We start from the raw sequence: 22,634 nt of genomic DNA on the forward strand, positions 1-22,634 counted from the left end.
ATTGTAATTTGTGTCAATATTTTTAGTTCACACAGAATACATTATAATGCTTTTCTTCACCTTACACACATTGCTGATACATGTAGAAATATTGTCTGCATTTATTTACTTTTAAAATATTGCTCCTTTTTCATCTATTGTTGTAGTTCTAATGTGTTTTCTCTGTCCCAGTGCACAGCATGAACTTGTAATACATTTAGGTATGTCTGTCTCACGTCCAAGGTAATTCTTCAGGCTGTTATGAACTACCTGGTTTGTGGGAAGCCTGGCAACAGTCCTTTGGGTTAAATCCAGTCCACCAACAGATAAATGTGTGTACTCTGTAAAATGTAGTGCATGGAGGGGGAGAAGGGGCGTGGGGGTGGGGGTGTGTGTACACAAGTGCATCAGCTTCCCTAAAAAATAAAATGCCTACGTATTGGTGGATGCACACCATTATACAGGAGAGCTGGAGTCGGCCATTGTGGTGAAAAAGTCAAGCCCTACTGTTGCTCATCCCTCTGCTCCCAGCCCTTGCTTCAAAGATGTATTGACCCATAATTAAGGCTGCGAGTTGGTCATGAAAGTCATGGATTCTGTGACTTCTGCAGTGGCCAGTGCTGGCTCAGGGTCTTCCCAACTCGGGCAGCCCCTGGGCTAGCTGCAGCAGTTTGGGTGTGGGGGAGGGGGCTCAGGGCTAGGGCAGAGGGTTGGAGGGTGCAGGGGGGCTCTTACCTCGGTTTGGGGGGGGCTCCCAGTTCCCATTGGCATAGCTCTACAGCTCTTAGGCGGAGAGGCATGGGGGCTCTGCATGCTACCTGCATGCCCCACCCCTGCAGCTCCCATTGGCTGCAATTTCTGGCCAATGGGAGCTGCGCAGGCGGTGCTTGTGGCGGGAGCAGCACACAGAGCCCCCTGGCACCTCTGCCGACTAGGAGCTGCAGGGACATGAGGAGCTGGCTAGGGAGCCTGCCAGCCCCGCCGACTCTCCCCCCACCCCCAGCGCCAGCAGGCTTCCAGGCCACCTCCCCCAGCACCCATGTTGCCCCCAGACCGCTCCCCCCACCCAGAGCAGCTGAGGCCCCCTGCCCAAGTCTTAGATAGAGGTGTAGAGTAAAAATCATAGACAGGTCACAGGCTGTGCATTTTTATTTACTGCTCATGACCTGTCCATGATTTTTACTAAAAATACCTGTGATTGAAATGTAGCTTTACCCATAACTACTAATGGCTCTTATTAATGAGGAAGGGCATTCTTCTTGGAAGACCTGGGTCAGTTACTGGTACATGTTGTATAAGTGTTGTAGATGGAGAGACAGAAAGCATGACTCTTATTAATGTAAATGAGATTTAATTAGTACTTCCACAGGGAAGGATGGTCTAGTGATTAAGGTGCTAACCAAGGACTTGGGAGACCTGGCCCCGCTCTGGCTCCTACACACTCCAATGGGAGCTGCAGGGGCGGATGGGTGCCTCCGCGTGTCTCTGCATAGGAGCTGGAGAAGGGACATGCCACTACTTCCACGAGCCACTTGAGGTAAGTGCTGCTCAGAGCCTGCACCTCCTGAGCCTCTCCCCATGCCCAAACCCTCTGCCGCAGGCCTGATCCCCCTCCTGCCCTCCGAAACCCTTGGTCCCAGACCAGAGCACACACCTATACCCCAAACTCCTCATCCCCAGCCCTACCAGGGCTGGCCCACAACATTTTGTAAGTTTTCCTCCAGCTCAGTTCACCACATGGTAAGGCCAGCCCTGAGCCCCACCCCAGAGCCCGCACCCCCTCCTGCACCCCAACCCCAATTTTGTGAGCATTCATGGCCCGCCATACAATTTCTATTCCCCGATGTGGCCCTTGGGTCAAAAAGTTTACCCATACTTGACCTAGATAGAGGGCAGGATTTAGTTCTTAAATTTTACCAAACCTAAATAAAGATGCATATATTGTTTTCTTTTTTTACAGTGTTACATTTTCACTGTCATTTAAAACAGTCACCCATTAAAGAGAGAATTAACTTCTTTGGGTCTGATTCTTCCACCTTTCATTGCTTGGGCATTGTTTTTTCCTGACTGTGAATGGTGTATCTTTATTTTTAAGTCCAAGATTGCATGTTTTATCAACTCCATGAGTCACAGACTAGAAGCTGTAATCTAAATTCCCATTCGTAGATCTTATATGAGATGGGAAGAGTGATGGCTGAGTGGGTGGATAAGTAACAGCAGGTGTAGGGTGGGGAGAGATAATGACAATATCACAAAATCTGACAAATTTTCAAAAAATCATGTTTTAATTAAAATACACTGTGAGTCATCTGTGACTTTTCCCAAAACTTTTTGTGACAGACTCAGCAACTTATTCATTGCTTAATAGCTTACATAAACAAGTTAAAAATGAACATTAATTTTTGACTGAGGACAGTATCTCACACTCAGAATTAGAAAGGAGATACTGAGTCATCTTGATACAGCTAACATTTTGATAGCAGTCTTTTTTTGGGGGTGGGGGGTGTTAATGTAATTCTTTGTTAATGAAACCTCATTCTGAAAATCACAAAATCCTAAAAAGGGGGCAAAATGGATATTGCCTCAGCTGGTGATAGTAATATCACCGGATGATATATTATTTATGGGAAATACGAGCCTGTCAAACAAGATTTCTGTTAGAGAGAACTAGACAAAAGCTTTATCCTGTAATTTTGAAAGCTGAGTGCCAATAAGATTCAACATCTGCCCCTTTGCATTGTTTGTGTTACCATCAGTATATCAACAATTATCATTTCAATTGCAAGTGTAGGGGGAAAACAATCGTCTCTCACATACCACTATGTGGCAACATTTAATGGCTATCATTGCACAACTGCACTTGAAGAAGTGAATGTTGAGTTTCATATGGCACCTACTATACATATCAAAGGCTTCCCTATCCCAGCACTGATAATAGAAGTGTCTGTGGATATTTCATCACATGAGCCTGTATCTCTGAAACATGTAAGTCCACTTTTTGTGCAACTCAGATTGCAACTTCCCAGCAAGCAGACAGTAAATGTAGGCTTTCAGGCTCTCTGCAGGTCACTCTCATTTATTTTATTTTGTCCCTTGTTTGAGAGAACAGCCTCTCCATTTTTCCATGAATGCCTCAGCATTTATGTTGGAACTGTCACAATGCTCCATTTTTGCGGACAATATCTCTTAAATTAAAATGAATACAATCTGATCAAAAATTGCTAACATCACTTTATTCCTTTACTCACAAAGGAAGAAGCAGAATGGTACTTGGCAGATAATTTCCGCTTCAGTGCCTGCTGATGCCTACTGCTTGAAATGCTTGGTAGTTCCAATGGGATAAAGCTGGATCTATTTGTAGAAAATGGACAGTTCTCATCATTTCAGATGGAAAATGTGTGTTTATTTTAAAGGAATCTTTCCTCCTTGTGTGCACCGAAGTGCATTACTTTGTACTTGTGAGTCTGCATGACTGTGAGGGTCAAAAGAGGTTTAATACAGGTCAGTACACTGGCTTGCTTCCTCTGAGGCCTATGTTTGTCTGCACTGCATTAAGCTAAAACTGAAGTGAGTATGTGCTCTTAGTTTAATAAAGAATGGACAATGAGGATATTATAATCTATTTATAAGGTGGCACCATTTTTCGCTTTTTGTTTCGCTTAGATTTCAAGACTGTGATAAAAGGCACTGGGGAGATACTGACTGAAGTCAGCCTACACATGAAGGTGATTTGGTAGCCATTGCAAGATCCAGTGGTTCCAAGAGTTATTAGCACACACTAGTCATATTTTCTTCTTGCAGGAACCTAACATCTTTAGTATTTTGGTAACATCTTGGCTGACTCATCTCTACTCTGAACTCTCCAGATGTAGAGGTGTAGAATATTAACACATATTCCAAAAAATGAAGGCAAATGTAGATTTCTCTTGACCATCTCAGTCTAGCTTGTGCTGCAGTGTTTTTAACCTATTCATTTAAATGTTGATAATGGTCATGGATAAGTTCCCTGAATGGCATCAGTAATCACATACAGTATTTACTGTATATTGTCCACTTCTAAATTTTGAGTTTGCAGATCTCCTGGGCATCTTTCTACTGCTTTTGGCAAGCTCTGTTAATGTCAGTTCCTCCTCTACAGTTGGGGAGGGAACATTTGGCATAGATTTTTTTTGCAACTGGTTTAGACAAAGCAATACAAAACTCCACTGTGGACTATTCATTTCTGCAGTCTGTGCTTCACTAAATTCTCCCCATTAATCTAATAATTAAGATATTGCTCTTTGCAGGTATAAGGGTGTGTCTTGGAGCACTACTTGATGTAAAAGCACTAGTCTGATTACTATTTTAAATAGCTTTTGTACAGATAGTGGGATAACCATACAAAAGGCTTTAGGATGAGGAACTGTGTAGCAGAGATATTAAAGAAAGTGCAAGTACCCTAAACCTAGCTATAGTTTCTACTTCAAACTCCAGCTTCTCTTATTAAACCTAAGTATAATTCCATTGATTGTAACAAAGCTGCTATTTTATTTTTTTAAGGCTGAAATTATGAAGTCTTAATACTGAACCAGAGCCAATAGCAGTGAATGGTTTGCTTACCCACAACTGTGGAAATAGCTGTGGGAGAGGGTCTGGGAAAGAGGAAGACTCTGCAAGATTTCCATTGTTGAGTTTCCTTCAAATTCTTCTGGTGGTGGAGGGTTAAGGTCATCTCCCTTTCCTCTTTAGGAAGTGTGAATAGGTCTGGCCCCAAGCCCTACAAATAATAGGTTTTAGCCCATGAAAGCTTATGCCCAAATAAATTTGTTAGTCTCTAAGGTGCCACAAGGACTCCTCATTGTTTTTGTTGATGCAGACTAACACGGCTGCCACTCTGAAGATAGTGGGGAGTGATTCTCTAGAGGCACAGTGTATCTGCACAGCCCAATTCCATTAGAACCATGCTACCAGGACTTTCCCAGCCAGTAGCTGCCCCAGGATCCTTATTAATGGGGGTGTCACGTTCCGAGGTGCACCAAAAGGCATATTTTTTACAAAGATTATTACAATAGTGTGGGGTGTAAATTCAGGGGTTTTCTCGGTCACAGGCCTCAAGTGGGGGATGGTGGCCATTGAAGTTTCTCACTCCTTCTTTCACATAAGAATGGCAAGATCTGTTCTTGAAGAGTCCCTTCTTGTAAGGATCTAGGAGCATGATCAGTCCCAAAGTTTTTCCTTTGATGTGGCCAACATCTGTGCTGTATGGGGAGATATTTATGGATATATCAAGGCTATTCCTTCAGTGTACGTCTTCATTACAGAGTTAACTTGGCACTTATTCAGGTGTTGCCACTAACTTCCCTCCCTTCCACACACAAAACCATCTTACCCAAGTTTATGGGTGCCTTTCAATCTGGACTCATTGGCCTAGCTGGGAAAGTACGTTAGTTTTAGCCTGGGCACCACTTTCACTTAGGCTGATAACCCACCCACATTGCAGTGAAGATGCAGGGTATATCACTCAAGTGCTGGTAGTTCTCCAGTGCATTTTCACAATTCCCTGGAAGTCCTAGTGACACACACATGGGAATGCAGCAGTAGTAAGGACAAAGTAACTTGATATGGCTTTGCAGAGTGGCTGTTTACCCCAGAGCTAGGCTAATCTGGGTATTCAGACCCAGGTACTGCTTGCCTGTGTTACCTCTCTAGTGAAGACTGACCTTCGGAGACATGCATGTATTTATATGGATAATGCCTGTTAACGCTAATGTGAATAATGCATGTGCCTGCACTCTTGAATGTGAGAATAGAGCCTAATATTTTTACTAGTCCTTGGAAAATGGAGATGCAAACGAAGAGATTTTCTTTCTTTTTCTAACAGTTACATAGTGTTTTCACACGCTGCTAATTACTTTGTTCTGTACAACCGTTGCAAGCAATGCACTTGGAAAATCTGACTTCTGGCACAACAAGATTAATATTGATAATATTTACCAGCAGTTTAGGACAGTATGAAAATTCATGTAAAATTATTTCCAAGTCCCATTTTGATGCAGTGGTGGATCAGAAGTCTTCATTTGTAATTTTTCTAAAATGTGCCTTTTATGAATGGGAAAGGGTGAAAAAGTGGCACATCTGTAACTGATTTCAATGAGCTGCCAAAGTTACTTGAACTAATACTAGTGACTTGTTTCCTGTGGTGTTTTTAATAATTTCATTACTATTTTGGAAAGTGTCTTCAAATATTGAATTGTGGATTTATTTATTTTTTTAAGAAAAAATGTGGGTTGTGTGGATAGCAGAAAAGAAGAGGATACAATTCTGAGTTCTCTTCTAGAAAATAATGCTATTTGCAACTTACTGGAACAATACAGCACATAAATATGAAGAAGCAAGCTGTTTTTAGTTTAATTGGCTTGGTGAATGTAGTTCAGAGAAGCAGAGAAGTGAATAACTACAACTCTGGTTCCAAGGACAAGAAAAGATCAAACAACACATCATAAAGAAAATGTAAAATAGAACACAATAGAATAAAACACCAGAACAGGTAATTCTATCACTTAAGGAAAATAGAAGAAAAGAACAGTTGCATAGGCCGTTTTTGGTGTAAAATCAGAATAGATCAAGTGGCATGTTGTATTAAAAAGCAGAGCAACTCATTTTTTGTGGTCGTTTTTTATTTCTACCTGTCACCATCAGATTTTCCTCTAATTCTTCGAAGTCACCAATTGCATATAGAGAGCATGAGTTCTCTGGTTGAAAGTACAAAACATTTAATTTTTATTTAATATTTTTGATCCAAAACATTAGAGCAGGATAAGACAACGAAGTGACGACAACATGAAAACAACATAGAGATGGGCCAGAAGCAGAAACCCAGATCCAAACTTCCTTCTACTTTGTAGAAGTTTTGATCCAGAATCTGAATATTGTGGTTTGGGCCCATCTCTGCAAAAACATAAGTGATCAATGATAAAAAAACCCAACCAAATCAAACACTGATGAAAATTAAATATTGGCTAAGGGGAAGAGAAGGGAGTGTATAAAGATTAATGAGTAGGGGACCAAAGCCCTTAGTGATACAAACTAAAAGATGTTGAAAAGAAAGGTTATGATTCCAGCTTATTCTGAGCAGAAAAGTTAAGAAGAAAAGAAGTGCCAAGTCAGAAGCAGCCACACGTGCCAGGGTGATGAAGAGGAAGATAGTGATCCACAGCGATGAATGCAGCTAAATTGAAAAGGACAAGAACAGGCATGAGACCTTTGGAGTTAGCCACAAGCATAGCATTAGTTAGGGCTGTCTTGGAAAAGGCAGTAGCAGTCAGGCCATCACAAGGAGGAAGCATTACAGAACGTGTTGCCTTCCCACCTTCCATGCAGGCTCCATCACATTCTGCAACTGGCTGTGGTATGAATTGGAACCACACCGTTGAGCAGCGTCTCTCTCTCTCTGACCTGCAGCAGCCATTCAGCAGTGCTTCCAGAAGCTGCTGGCCACCTTGCAAGCAAATGGGGAGGGAGGTATAAAGGGGAGAATAAAAGCTATTGTAGCTCCTTTCTTCTTGCTTTCCTATTGGCCAGTGAGATCCTAAGCGGGCTGTAAGATGGGTGTGCCATTGACTCCACCTGGGCCCAATTAGAGAACGGGATGCCTACCGCAGATGTTCCCCTCCTCACCAGTCAGCCAAAGAGTAGTCTCAATGGTGGCTGAGAATGGGAGGATCTGGTCAGATTCCCACCACAACCTTGGGAAAAAACCTACAGGTCAACTGTAATGGGGGTAGAGAGGGAATAAGATCAATATTCTGAAGATGGTGGGTGAGGAGCAGCGGCACAGAAGCAATTTGCTCTGTATGCGGGAGCAGGCAGAGGCTAGACTGGAGCTAGGATAACTGTTTGGAGACAGGAGACTAAAAGGAAATTTTAGGAAACAAAAAGCTAACTTGTTTTATATTAATTATTTAAACAAAGAGTTGGTAGAAAAATATTATGGAAATTCAGTTTTGCAAGCATGGAATCTGTTAATAGGTGGGTTGAGGGAGGGCTCAGGAAACCTGGTTCGGAGTTATATTATAATTATTTAAATATAGTTATATTTAGTGCTTGTTAGCAGAGAATTCTTGTGGAGGTACAGTATATAACCTCTAGCTCCAGTAAACCTATTGTAGGAACAGATAGTGTTGTAGAAGTAAATCTTCAGGGGAGATTGGAATGAGGACAAGGGTGGCTTGGCAAACTGGTACTAAGAAGGTAATCCATGTAGAGAGTGTTGACATGGTGTCTAAGATCTGTGAATAACAGGAAGGTATAAAATGAAGCATAGCAAGTTCATGTGTAGTGTACTTTTCCTAGACATGGGTGAGGCATGTGGGATAGGGACTAAAATTAAGCATAATGACTTATGCGTTTACTTACAAAAGATTTTTTTTCTTTTTAGAAGACCAGTGATTGTAGGTCAAAGTCTACTCTATCCTTCCTGATAATTTCAAAATCCATTACTGTCCCTTTGAGATGTTTTTTATAAAACACTGTATTAAATCTGAAAAAAGCTTAATAAGTATATTAGTTAGAACAATAGTCCTCATGAGGATGTTTGATTCTGAGCATAGCAGCTAGAGATAACCCTAAATGCAATTAGGTTTAACTCCCTGTGAGTGTCAAAGGAAGGTAATACCCACAGAGACTTCCCAACAAATGACATTATTTTTAAAAAGTGTCTCAACATTTAAATTATTCTTTCCTCTGGGTATCAGTAACAAAACCTTTGTTAAGAATTGTTAGAGAAACAGAGCCTTGGATAACGCACAGTGTAAAATTATTTTTGAAAAATTTGTTTTAGATGTTTCACATCAAAAAGATGGATGGCTCTGCTTCTGCGGGGGAACAGTTTGTTGTTCTCTTCTGTAGTCTTTGTAATTGTAAGGATCAAAACTCCCAAGGTGGCCAGAGATAAAGACAAAATAGTGATTTCACTAAACATATAGGAATTTATAAAAGGCAATGTGATCCAATGTTGATGATTTTTTCTCTGCTTGTATCTGAAATAAAAACAAAAGCTTTTATAAACAAAAAATCCCAGACATTAAACTTCATAAATCCTGTTCCTATTCTAGCATATAGTGTAATAGACACTGTTAGATTACAAACCACTAAAATTGCTTAATTTTATTATCTGTACTGTAGTGCCCACATCAGAACTATTGCATTGTAATGGGGATTTTGGCATTGATATTCAAAACAAATAGTCCCAATAACAACAAAATTACATGTTTCAGAGTAACAGCCGTGTTAGTCTGTATTCGCAAAAAGAAAAGGAGTACTTGTGGCACCTTAGAGACTAACCAATTTATTTGAGCATAAGCTTTCGTGAGCTACAGCTCACTTCATCGGATGCATGTGATCGATGAAGTGAGCTGTAGCTCACGAAAGCTTATGCTCAAATAAATTGGTTAGTCTCTAAGGTGCCACAAGTACTCCTTTTCTTTTAACAAAATTACATGTACACCCCCGTGCAAAAAACTCCACCCTCCCAAACACTTCTAAAATAACCCATTACATATGTTTGCAGGGTTGTTGTAGCTGTGTTTGTTGGTATGGTGTGGTCTAAATGCTTTATTGGCACTTGTCTGGCACAATCTGCATAACTCACACATTGCTCAGCTGCTTGTGGGTAGTATGGCCATCCCAAATCCACGCCAATAAAAACTTTGTGCCACAGTACACCATCATGTATATTCTCTCTCTCTGTGGGACATAAATATCATCTTTATCTGTGTGGACTAAATATACATCCCACTGCTTCCACATGTTGGTGCATAAATTGCATGCACATGTGTATGTGTTTTGCAGGTGCCTATACTTTCATGCAGACATTTGAACCTTTGTGAGTTTACAAAGGTTAGAAATTTTAAAGTGTGCAAGCAGGTGTTTGCATGGTAAAATATATTAGTGAGCACAGATGGTAGCTGAGAAGGGAGTCGGCCGAAAACATGGTCCTAAAAGCACATAAAACTGGGCACTCTTTTTCATGTTCAGTAATTTTGCCCTTCCCATAAAAGGCATGTATTGCCTTGTAGCCTGTTTTCCATCTAGAACAGTGGTGGCCAACCTGTGGGCTACACACAGCACGTCAGGATAATCCACTGGCGGGCTGCCAGACAGTTTGTTTACATTTGCACGGCTGCCCGCAGCTCCCAGTGGCCGCGTTTCACCGTTCCTGGTCTATGGGAGATGTGGGAAGCGGCCGCTTCTGTATTTATGTATTTATATTCATGTCTCTGTCTAGATACCAGGTTACAGATGCTATATAACACCAAGTGTATGCACTAAACAAACCTATTTGAAATCTTTTTTCCCCTTACATTTTAATATTGCATCTTTTGGGTAATCATTTGTACCACTGAAAAGAACAAATGTGCTATGAATTATTGGCAGTTTACCTGTTCTGTGACTGCTAAAAATAAGCTATCAGGATTAATATTCAATAAGGACCCTGCTTTCTAGATTTCTAAATGCCTCCTTAGCTTGACTACAATTTTTATGGTATTATTCATAGCTTTTTACTTGCAATGGAGTGCCCTTGAAAAATCTACAATATTTTTCTCCCTGCTTCAAAATCAAAAGTCAGTCTCATCAAAGATAAAACTGAACTGATTAGTCCTGGGCCAGAGTATCTGAAAATGATTTATTTTGCATCTTTTTCACGAGGAGTTCAATTTTTACAGCACATCATACTCAACTGCATGTATGTGGTACAAGAGCACTTAGTGGCCAATTTGCTAATCACACATGCCTGTCTTTTGCTATGTGTAATTTCTAAGGATATGTCATGTTCTTTGGAACATTTTTCCACCCCAAAGTCATTACTCTAAGTCTTAAGAGGTTTTACTCTTTCAATCAAATAGCAGATGTTTCAGTTTAGAAATGCATACCAAGTAAAACAGATCTCCCCCTACTCTTCCTAGAGGTATAACACATTTCTTTTAATGTCTTCAGTACAAGTGAAATAATACTTTTTTCAGTGTAGTGGCTTTATTCAGTTATCAAACTGAATGGCTTTTGTTTGTTTGTTGTTTGGTTGGGTTTTTTGCATACCATAAGTGACAATGAAAAGCAAGACAGACATGTTTTCAGTGCTGATCCTGAAACTAGTGGGTGCAGGATTGGGACATTAATGAACCGTGACCATAAATTAGTAGGAGCAAGTATCTGCAAGATGTTGAATATCTACTGAGAGAGGACCAAATAACCTCACAGTGAAACCCATGCAAATTGAGGGCACTTAGACTTTCCAAAAAACAGACCCTGTATGAATTACCAGGCTTCTGGCCTCTTCGGAACTTTTAAGTAACTACTTGAAAATGTCAGAGTAACAGCCGTGTTAGTCTGTATTTGCAAAAAGAAAAGGAGTACTTGTGGCACCTTAAAGACTAACCAATGCATCCGATGAAGTGAGCTGTAGCTCATGAAAGCTTATGCTCAAATAAATTGGTTAGTCTCTAAGGTGCCACAAGTACTCCTTTTCTACTTGAAAATTGAGTTTTACCTCACTTTACTTTTCTTGATTAATCACTTACCAAAACTTAGTAATAGTAGTACTATTTGTAGTTATTAAATCCTCTGACAGATTCTTCAAGGATCTAGACATTTCTTGGGAAAATAGAAGTATAATTGTTTTTAAAATGTATACCTTATTTTAATTCAGTTTAGATTTGAAATAGTTATATACATTCAAATGAAAGGTTTTTTATTAGTTTGATTCTAACTGATCTATGATTCAGAGCTGAACATTTCCTTTTCTTTTTCCCCCTTTTAATAGAGATTCTTTTTCTGAAAATGATTATTTTAGCATAGAAACTTTTGGGGAGGCTTTAGAAACCAATTTCTCAGACCATTCAGCTAACATATGTTATTAGAAATTGATAAACTGTGATATTTGAAACACTTTGTATTTTTTTTATTCCAAATCACTGGACTATGTCTAGTTCAAATTCAGCAGAATGAGCCTCATTATGTTGATTCTGAATTTAAATCTATGTATGCATCTTGAGTAAACACAAAAAACCCAAAACCTATCTAAACAGTGGAGAGTGTTTCTTGACATGCATTAGAATAGAGATCATGAGTAAAAAGTTGAAATTGTGTTTTAAATAGATATAACATGTAACTTACATTATGGTGCTATAGGGCATTTAGTAAAACTATTTTTCTTAGGATATTAAATGTCTCTTATAGATATGTACAAATCTTACTGACTTTTGGGGAAACTGTGCGCATGTATCCAGAGGCAGACTTTGTTTCAATATGTATTCACTTAAGTCTCAGTAACATTTAGGGGCCCATTTGGAGACTGCTAACCTCTGGCTACCCCCACTGATGACAGTGTGAGTCGAGGGTATTCAGCACTTGCAGGAATGGGTTCTTACCTGGGGTTACAAATGTTATGCATACCTAAGCCTCTTTACATGTCATTGATCATGTTGTATAAAATTTATAAACCCTCATGTAATTTCTATAGGAACAGCATTCTGTTATTTAAATATATATATATACTGTCGTTCTGTGACCTTGCCCAGCTTTGTTACATCAACAGTGTATGGGGGAATATTAGGGAGAACAAAGAGTTGTCTCTAAAATGTATTTATTTTATTTTATTTAGATTTTCACACACACCTTTCTGAGACATTGAAAGACAGACAGACAGGCTGGCAGCAGCTGGCTGAGACAAAGAACTCTCTCATACGTAAGGTTTTTGTCTTGCTTAACCCATATTCCCTATAAACGTAGAGTCTGGCTAGTTTGCTTCTGCAGTGATTTGCCTTGCTGTATTTATGTTATGCTTATCAAATATTTTATTTGTGGGATTTTTCTGTGTTTTCTACTGTGTAGTAAATAAACCTGGCTTTTATTCAGATAACTGCAACCTATTAACTGACTCTTAAGCTGGGGTATTTGTTACTGGACTCCTAAGGGAAGAATGGGTGGTGAAGGAACTGCAATTCCCCTGAGCCAACCAGAGAGCTGGCATAGGCCAGCCACGGGCAAAAGGATTCCTGAATAATGTGAGGGATGCCAGGTCTGCTTATACACAGACCTAAGGACAGGCACCATAATATCTGTACCAGTCATTTATTTACAAAGGTGGCTGCATATATTTTTGCTCATTAGTGGAAGTTTGCATGTACTGCTTCAGAGATGTTGCAGTCCGCCTTTTTTAATGAGAGGATTTTGTGATATCTCTGTTCATCTTTTGCCTTAACTGAATTTTTTTATCTAAACCAGTTTCAAATCCAGACAGTAGCTCTTAGTGCAATGTTAAGCTTTTTATCTTATATATCCTATATAACACAATCAGAATTTTTGTAAAGAATTACCTCCGTGACAGACGAGTTTTGTTAAAGTATATAACTGCATCATTCCTCCTCACCCCCACAGCAAGATAGATAAAATCACTAGGGAAAAGGGAGGAGTGTGAAAAAAATAATGTGGCATTCTTCTTTTATTAAGAGAAAATTTTAATAGTTGATTAAACATATGAAGATCTTAGAACCAAGTGCTTCTTGGTATGATTTTCTATCTAAATAAAGATTCAATAAACCCCTTTCTCCTGATATCTCTTAAATACTAAGCATTGTTTTCATTCATTGGATATGTCCAGTTGCATTAACCTTAGATCTTAGTCAATATGTTCCATTGTGCCCTTCCTAATTTCCCAGGAGCCATTTCTGATAAAGCCTTATGCCCTCAAGGCTGCAATTTCTGTTTTATGTTTGACTGGCTGTTCAGATGAAAGATGCTTCCTATTACGCTATTCTGATTTCCTTGTCTTACAGCCATCATCATCTTTGTGACGTGTGTTCAGTTAGGCCCTTATTTAGCAAAGCATTTAAGCATGTTCCCAAGGGCTTTGCTGAATCAGAGCCCTAAAAAGAAATAATAACCTAGATTCTGATCTTTAAACATTTGATAGTGATGTTTTTCTTTTTTGTTTTTCTGATGTACTCTCTTCTTTAACATTCATTTGATTACCCCTGGAGTCTTGCAAACAACCTTATATATGGATAGGTTGTGCTATGCAAGCAAATCTAGAAATAATAATAGACTGATCAAGAACTCCAGGATAGGATCCTATTTTGTTTTGCCTGTCCTAGGGCCAGATCATGTCAAATGCTGAATACCACTGACTCCTACAAATTGTGGTAGCCTTCTTTGTAGTCAGTGAGAGTTGAGGGTGCTCCATAAGACTTGGGATACTTACAGCATCTCATAGGATCAGGCCCTTAAAAATCAGTCCAGGTTTACAGTGAGAGAGATTTTGTTAGCCACAGGAATTACATTCCCATGATAGAGGTCTATGATACAGAAATCAGGCCCAGTGTGTAGCTAGTAGCTACTTTAAAAAAAGATAAATTGTATAAAGATGAGAAATGATCTGCTATATCTCTGCATTTCTGAAGTGCTCATGACCATAGTATCATGGCTAGTGATCTAGCTATCAATGAAATCAAGGGAGTTACACTAACAATGAGTTTGGCCGAAACAGTATATCACTGAATCGCAACACTAATAGCAGCAGTATTTGAGTGCGTCCTCCAGAATCCCTTGATGCCTATCTCAGGGGCTCTCTGCAAGGCCTTTCTCTCTGGGTCACTTCATCTATGAACACCGTATTCTTCCTATCCTTTCTTTTCTGAATTATATTATGTTTTGTTGCTCATTTTGTTTAGCTTTCCCTAGGAGCCTGACCCCACGTCCCACTGGAAATAGTTGGATTTATATATTGTTTTATATTGTGCTGCATCCCATGCATTCAGTGATGTAGAAATGAATGAAATAGTATCTAGTGGTAAATATTAATATTAAATATATAGTCTGTTTTTACAGCAGTTTTAATTCTTATTTATGGTTCTGCTGTAACTGAGGAAAAAGTATAAAAATATAAACACATGGCAAAGAAATGGAAAGAAATTAATCGTCTCTTGGGGACTTTTCTGCGTATGGAATCATTTCTACACATAGGGTTTGGCATAGCTTTGTAGAAGAATGTATTGCATATTGTGTACTGTAATTGTTACAAGAAAAGAGTGAGCTTATACATACAGATGTTGTCACTGGTAGTGCTAGCTTAATCTATTATGTTGATAATTCAGAGAAGGAATTAGGATCAAGACCCAGCTTTATCTCTATTCTTTTTTTAAAAAAACCCAAAATGCCATGGGGTCTTTAACATCCATCTGACTGCCAAAAACGGACAGCATCAACACTTGGTTTAAAGTGTTTTCTGGATGAGGATACATCCAAATAGTGCTGTAACCCTATTAGTGCACATGGTCTATTAGCTGTACAGGGGTCTTTGTTTTAGTGTGAGTAAAATCCTCAGTTTTTCATTTGAGAGGTGTCCAGTTCATACGTGTGCTTGCTAAGTACATGAATTGTTTGCAGTATACTGACTAAATGTGTGATACTCTTATACATTCAGTATGTGCCAAGGAACAAGATGTCATCACTGCTCACCAAAACATTCAGCAAGAGATAATTAGAGGAAGGGCAGCTAACTGCTGAGCCTAGGTACTGTAGCGATGGGCACTTTGGAAATGTAGTTAGAAAGATACCATTCAGACCTGCCTTACAGATGAGTGCAGTAGCATGTTTGGTCAGCAATATTCATAATGAGCTTTATTTTATAAGATTCTGAGCACCCTAAGTTGTCGGTGTGCTCCATGGTCCATGCTCAGGATCTGGCGGGACTGAGCCCGTGAAGATCACCCCAAGGCTTTCACATTTTCTGCCTATCAAAAAACAGATTATTGTAGTTTTAAAACTAACTAGGGTGACCAGATGTCCCTATTTTATAGGGACAGTCCCGATATTCAGGGCTTTATTTTATAATGGCACCTATTACCCGCCACTTCCTGTCCCAATTTTTCATACTTGCTGTGTGATCACCCTAAAAATAACTCACCGAAGCATCCTTCTTGAGGATCATGCCGGTGGCAATGTGTGTGCTCTGACTCCACATGCCTGGCCACCAGCATGTGGAACTTGCTGCCTGTGGATGATCTGTCTCATCCCCTCCCATTTTTAAAGAAACTAATGAAGGTACTTCTTTTTTTTAGAGATCCTATTTCTTAGAGATCCTTTTTTTTAGAGATCCACTTCCTCAGTAGGGCTGTCCTTTCTCATGGTGCTTCACGGCTTTAGCATTTTAGTCCTTTTGTTTTTAATGTATTCTGTTTGTACTGTTTTATTTTGTGTACTGTTATATTTTAGTTATGTATGCCCATATTTAGCACCATGACCATCTTTTTTATTATTATTTATTATTAAATTGTTATAGTCTTGAAATGTCAGGAAGGCACTCAGATCTGATATGTGTTTGCAGAGTTATAAAACTAGCATAACAGATTTTATTCTCCCAATACTTTCTTCTTTTTACCCAAAGCCCAGTGACACGGTATGGCCAAAACCATGACTTGTCTATCAGGCTGATATGCAATTTATATTTATCAATTTTGAATATGGTGAAGTTGCTTAAAGCTCTCCTCCGTGTTTGAACCATGTAACCCAAGCTCTCACAATATCAGGTTAATTTTTAGATAAGCATTATGTTCTTGAATAATTTCTGAGTTATGTTAGGCCAGTACTTCTTCCCCCGCCCTCCAGGAATTCCAGAGGAAAAAGAGGACATTTCGTGTTAGGATAAAAGAAGACATAGTGATACTGACTTAGGCTGCAATCAGATCTGTGTGTGCTCACTCCTGCATTGATGCCGAGCCCCACTGACTTCAGTGGGACTCTGTACAATCATAAGAGTCTAGCCATGTGGCTGAGATTGCAGGATCGGGGCATTATTAAGTAATTGAACCATCAGCAAACTATCCTTATTCAGCAAAACACTTAATTCTATGATAACTTCTTGATTTATTTTGATAAATCATAGTGTTTGAATTTAAGGGCTCTTTTTCTACCCCTTAAAAAGCTTTCTTAACAACCCATGGCTGGCTCATGACAGCTGACTTTGGCTCACGGGACTCAGGTTAAGGAGCTGGTTAATTCCGGTATAGACACTTGGGTGTGGGCTGCAGCCTGGGCTCTAGGACCCTGTGAGGTGGGAGGGTCCCAGACCTCAGGCTGCAGCCTGAGCTCGAAAGTCTATACCGCCATTAAACAGCCCCTTAGCCTGAGTCCCATGACCCTGAGTCAGCTGGTGGAAGCCAGCCATGAGTTTTTAATTGCAGTAGAGACATACCCTGAGTTCCTGTGTGATGCTAGGCAAATCACTTAAATCAGACATTTCAGAGGTGGTCACTAATTGTTTCCTCATTTTCTGGGTGCCTGACTTGAATCCTAGTGTCTGATTTTCACTCATAGCTGAAACTGAAGTCAACAAGTGCTATGCTTTAAACATAGGAAGTGCTGTATAATGCTAAGTATTCTGGAAAATCGGGTCCTAAATGTCTCAAAATTAGTCTCACTAATCCTAACTTTGTGGATTCATTTTACTTTAATCTTACTGTGCCTCGGTTCCTGATCTACAATGTGGGGGATAATAATACCCTCTCCCCACACAGGGATGTTGTGAAAATAAATTTGTAAACATTTCTGAATCACTCAGAGGCCAAAGTGAAAAGCCCACAAGGTTAGTAATTCTGTCTTCAGAGCAGGGCTTGAATAGTGTGCAGTAAATAAGGTCTGAGGCCATACATTTTTCAATGAGAAGAAAACAAAATATTGAATAGTTGGTCATTTAACTGAGCATCATCCTATACTGTGTACTGAAGGTGGCCAGGAGTCCATTGGACAAAATAGTATGTGATCATGTAATTAAAAACTGTAGCAAAATACATATGTACTGGGGGGCACATTAAGGTTGCACAGGAAACCTTAATTATAGCATTTCCTAACTTCCAAGCACTTAACTATGCAACATTAATGTTCTTTTGACATGATTTTTGTGTGTGTGATACACACACATTGTGTACACTGCAAATATATAACTCAAGACAATGGAATGGACTCCAGAGTGTTCGTGGTATTCTGTAGCATCCTTCTAGTGCTGATAGGTTTTTTAATAGTGATGGTTAATTTTGTGTGTGTGTGTATAAATATATGCATATGTAATATATATAACTCCCCCAACAAGTTTTCTTCAATAAATATCTGTAGACTCAGTTGTAGTTTCTGATTTACAAATCAAAAATAATTTACCTAAACTAGTTTCAGTGTAATTACTTTTTGAGTTGTTAATTTGGGGATCTGAGGAGTTGGTATGGGTCTCTAATTTCTGTGGCATGACATTTAAAATAACAAACTCATTTCCAAAAAGAAAAGGAGTACTTGTGGCACCTTAGAGACTAACCAATTTATTTGAGCATAAGCTTTCGTGAGCTATATCCGATGAAGTGAGCTGTAGCTCACGAAAGCTTATGCTCAAATAAATCGGTTAGTCTCTAAGGTGCCACAAGTACTCCTTTTCTTTTTGCGAATACAGACTAACACGGCTGTTACTCTGAAAACTCATTTCCAGTAATCTTCAGAAACAAATGTGTTCCATTATTGTTGTAAATTATATTTACATACACTGGACACAATGCACCCTGTTGTGACTCCATTGAAGTCTCTCTTCCATTAAAGTCAATGGAGTTACACAAGGGATGAATTTGACCCTCTTTATTTTACTGTGGATTTGAAATATTTCAGTTTCATTGTCCTAGCACAGGTTTAAAAAAAACAGAAACTCTTATAAAGTAGATAAGCAAAAATGTATTTATATCCTTGGGTGTTAGCATTGATTTCTATAGTAGCCAGCTTCAGATGTAACAATTACTTTTCTCAGAACATGCTGTTTTGCCCAGAAATCATCCACTAGAGCATGTAAACTGCATAGCAAAATTTATGTCCTTAAAAATTAAAAATTGTGAAAATGGAAGAAATTCTGAAAAAAAAAATCCTTACGGATTGGGTACTAGAAACAAATTGATGACAGTATCAAGTGGGTTAATCCCAAGGGCAGATTTAATCTTTGTTATGGAATTTGTATCTTGAAAACACCATATTCAAGCTAACAAATTTGCAAACTTTGTTTGAGAAACAAAACAGATTGCATGTTGCAAGACAGAATTGCTGGCAAAATACTCTATCGTGTCAGATTTATACAAACCTATCTCCTGTGTATTGCACCATGTCCTAGAAAACTGGAAACCATGAAAAGAAGTGCTCATATTTTAAGGAACTCAGTGACAGCTGATAAAAAAAACAAAACATTTTCTGTGGCACTTTTTACATAAAGAGTCCACCTTAAAGAAACTGATTTGATGGAATAGGTGGTAATTTTTAACACAAGCAGTGACAAAATAAACACCATCTGTTAGTGTTGACTTATTCCACAGTATTCTCATGCTGGGTGACTTTATTTCACTTTTTTTCAGCAATAGTTAATGACACATCTGGTATGCAGTGAAGGTGCATTTGGGGTGATTAAATGTGGACATTCGTTTAGACAGAGTGCTCACAGAACAGTTTTTCAAGACATTAAGGGACAATACTAAGCAAACAAAAGAGTGTTTTTAAAATGTCCCCATGTTATAGTTCCTTCTTATTATATAGCATGCAGTATGCAAACAAAGAATAGATTAAAGGTTCACAGTTGATCGGGTCCTCTCCTTTTTCTGTGTCTTTGTATGCCACATTTGATGATACAATCTTATCTTTGATCTTCAGAGTCGATCCTCTGTGCCTGTCATTCATATGGTAAACAATAGGATTTTTCAGGGTGTACCAAGATGGCCTGTCTTTGCAGTTACAATAACATATTTTCTGTAGTATAAAGGAAATAGTGAGCTAAACCATGTGAAGAATTCTATATATAAACATATTCTCTGAGAAATTGAATGAAATGTAGAGCTCTCAGGCAGAAAGTATTACCCTTTACTTCTGTAATTCTTGAGTTAAGGTGCAGGGACTTAGCAAGACCATAGTGCCCGGACATTGTACTGGGGAGGAAAAGCATACATCAGAAAGAGTTACTGATAAGGCAGTAAGCCACAAACTGGAGAGAAGGACAGAGATTACAGCCTTATTCAAAGAGCTTTCTTGCTGAAACTGTCTTAATGTTTTAAAATAATGGGTTACACATTAATGACTATATTATAGTGGACTATCTGTTATTGTAATATCCGGAAAATAGCAAATGAATTAATCATGATTAATACCAAACACATTCATGATGTCTAATCTCTTACTTTAAATAATTATTTTGAACCTTAAAGATTTATTAAAAACAAACAAACTTTTTCCATATGCTTTTCACCAGTGAGTTGCTAGGGCCTCATGTGAGCTCGTCATTAACAGAATCCACCTTTTGAGCTCTGTGAGAGGGAATCTTACCTTCTGTATGGGGTGGAGTAAATCACTAGCCCTTTTATTTCTGAAGTTCTCCTAGATCATTAATGAATATAATGAACAAAACCAGCCCCAGGACCAACCCCAGTGCCTTGGGGCACTCCGCTTGATGCCAGCTGCCAACTAGACATGGAGCCACTGATCACTACCCGTTGAGCCCAACAATCTAGCCAGCTTTCTATCCACCTTATAGACCATTCATCCAGCCCATACTTCTTTAACTTGCTGGCAAGAGTACTGTGGGAGACCGTGTCAAAAGCTTTGCTAAAGTCAAGGAATAACACGGCCACTGCTTTCCCCTCATCCACAGAGCCTGTTATCTTGTCATAGAAAGCAATTAGGTTAGTCAGGCATGACTTGCCCTTGGTGAATCAATGCTGACTGTTCCTGATCACTTTCCTCTAAGTGCTTCAGAATTGATTCGTTGAGGAACTGCTCATGATTTTTCCAGGGACTGAGGTGAGGCTGACTGGCCTGTAGTTCCCCTGATCCTCCTCCTTCCCTTTTTTAAAGATGGGCACTATACTAGCCTTTTTCCAGTCGTCCGGGACCTCCCTCGATCTCCATGAGTTTTCAAAGATAATGGCCAATGGCTCTGGAATCACATCCACCAACTTCTTTAGCACTCTCGGATGCAGCGCATCCGGCCACATGGACTTGTGCTCGTCCAGCTTTTCTAAATAGTCCCGAACCACTTCTTTCTCCACAGAGGGCTGGTCACCTCCTCCCCATGCTGTGCTGCCCAATGCAGCAGTCTGGGAGCTGACCTTGTTCATGAAGACAGAGGCAAAAAAAGCATTGAGTACATTAGCTTTTTCCACATCCTCTGTCACTAGGTTGCCTCCCTCATTCAGTAAGGGGCCCATACTTTCCTTTGCTTTCTTATTGTTGCCAACATACCTGAAGAAACCCTTCTTGTTACTCTTCACATCTCTTGCAAGCTGCAACTCCAAGTGTGATTTGGCCTTCCTGATTTCACTTCTGCATGCCTGAGCAATATTTTTATACTCCTCCCTGGTCATTTGTCCAATCTTCCACTTCTTGTAAGCTTCTTTTTTGTATTTAAGATCAGCAAGGATTTCACTGTTAAGCCAAGCTGGTTGCCTGCCATATTTACTAATCTTTAAACACATCAGGATGGTTTGTCCCTGTAACCTCAATAAGGATTCTTTAAAATACAGCCAGCTCTCCTGGACGCCTTTTCCCCTCATGTTATTCTCCCAGGGGATCCTGCCCATCAGTTCCCTGAGGGAGTCAAAGTCTGCTTTTCTGAAGTCCAGGGTCCATATTTTGCTGCTCTCCTTTCTTCCTTGTGTCAGGATCCTGAACTTGACCATCTTATGGTCACTACCTCCCAGGTTCCCATCCACTTTTGCTTCCCTTACTATTTCTTCCTGGTTTGTGAGCAGCAGGTCAAGATGAGCTCTGCCCCTAGTTGGTTCCTCCAGCACTTGCACCAGGAAATTGTCCCCTACACTTTCCAAAAACTTCCTGGATTGTCTGTGCACCGCTATATTGCTCTCCCAGCAGATATCAGGGTGATTGAAGTCTCCCATGAGAACCAGGGCCTGCGATCTAGTAACTTCTGTTAGTTGCCGGAAGAAAGCCTCGTCCACGTCATCCCCCTGGTCTGGCGGTCTATAGCAGACTCCCACCACAATATCACCCTTGTTGCTCACGCTTCTAAACTTAATGCAGAGACACTCAAGCTACTGCCGAACTTGATCCTGCTACTTCCCACTAGTGTCTGCTGCTTGCTCAGAATCTGAAGAGCTGATACTGGGAGGAGCCTGAACCCAACCCACTCTCCAGCCTAGGAGATGAATTCGTCTATTCTGGAGTCCCTGTCATTGGAGGATTTTAACAATAGATTATACAGACACTTGTTAGAGCAAGCCAATTAGAGTAGCATCACTGTGATACTGAGGAGAAGGAAGCATAGTGAGCAAAGGGCGTACTGGACCAGAGTATAAGGGATGGGAACTGATGATGGTTTGGGGGCAGTGAATAGTATTCTACCTCAAGAATGTAGTATGGAATGTAGGTGGAGCAAATTTGAGGGAGCTCCATTTTAAAATGATCTGTTTCTTTGGATGGAGAGGGAGTGGGCTTCAAGCTGCTTCTAATTGTCTCACTCCCCCCCCCCCCCTTTACTTTGTGCCTGGAAATCACTGAGATGGGTGATATGCTTTGGATGGCTAGGTGAATGGATTCTACCACCTCAAAATCTTGTGGCAGAACTGGGGCCTTGCATTGCAAGAACCTCTGGCCAAAGG

At 39.8% G+C, this 22,634-nt stretch overlaps 1 protein-coding gene across 5 annotated transcripts in view; it reads left to right on the top strand.

Moving 5' to 3' along the window:
* TENM2 (teneurin transmembrane protein 2) overlaps positions 1-22,634 on the top strand; it is a 1,082,146-nt gene that overhangs the window by 576,073 nt on the left and 483,439 nt on the right. For 4 of the 5 annotated variants that reach the window (XM_073355925.1, XM_073355928.1, XM_073355933.1 and 1 more), the window contains one exon: positions 12,617-12,700. The exons of the other annotated variant lie outside the window; for it this stretch is intronic. In XM_073355925.1, the coding sequence (XP_073212026.1) occupies positions 12,617-12,700 (84 nt within the window). The remainder of the gene's footprint in view (positions 1-12,616; positions 12,701-22,634) is intronic. 5 annotated transcript variants of the gene reach the window in all.

The sequence above is a fragment of the Lepidochelys kempii genome, chromosome 8 (assembly GCF_965140285.1).
Source record: "Lepidochelys kempii isolate rLepKem1 chromosome 8, rLepKem1.hap1, whole genome shotgun sequence".
NCBI lineage: Eukaryota > Metazoa > Chordata > Testudines > Cheloniidae > Lepidochelys > Lepidochelys kempii.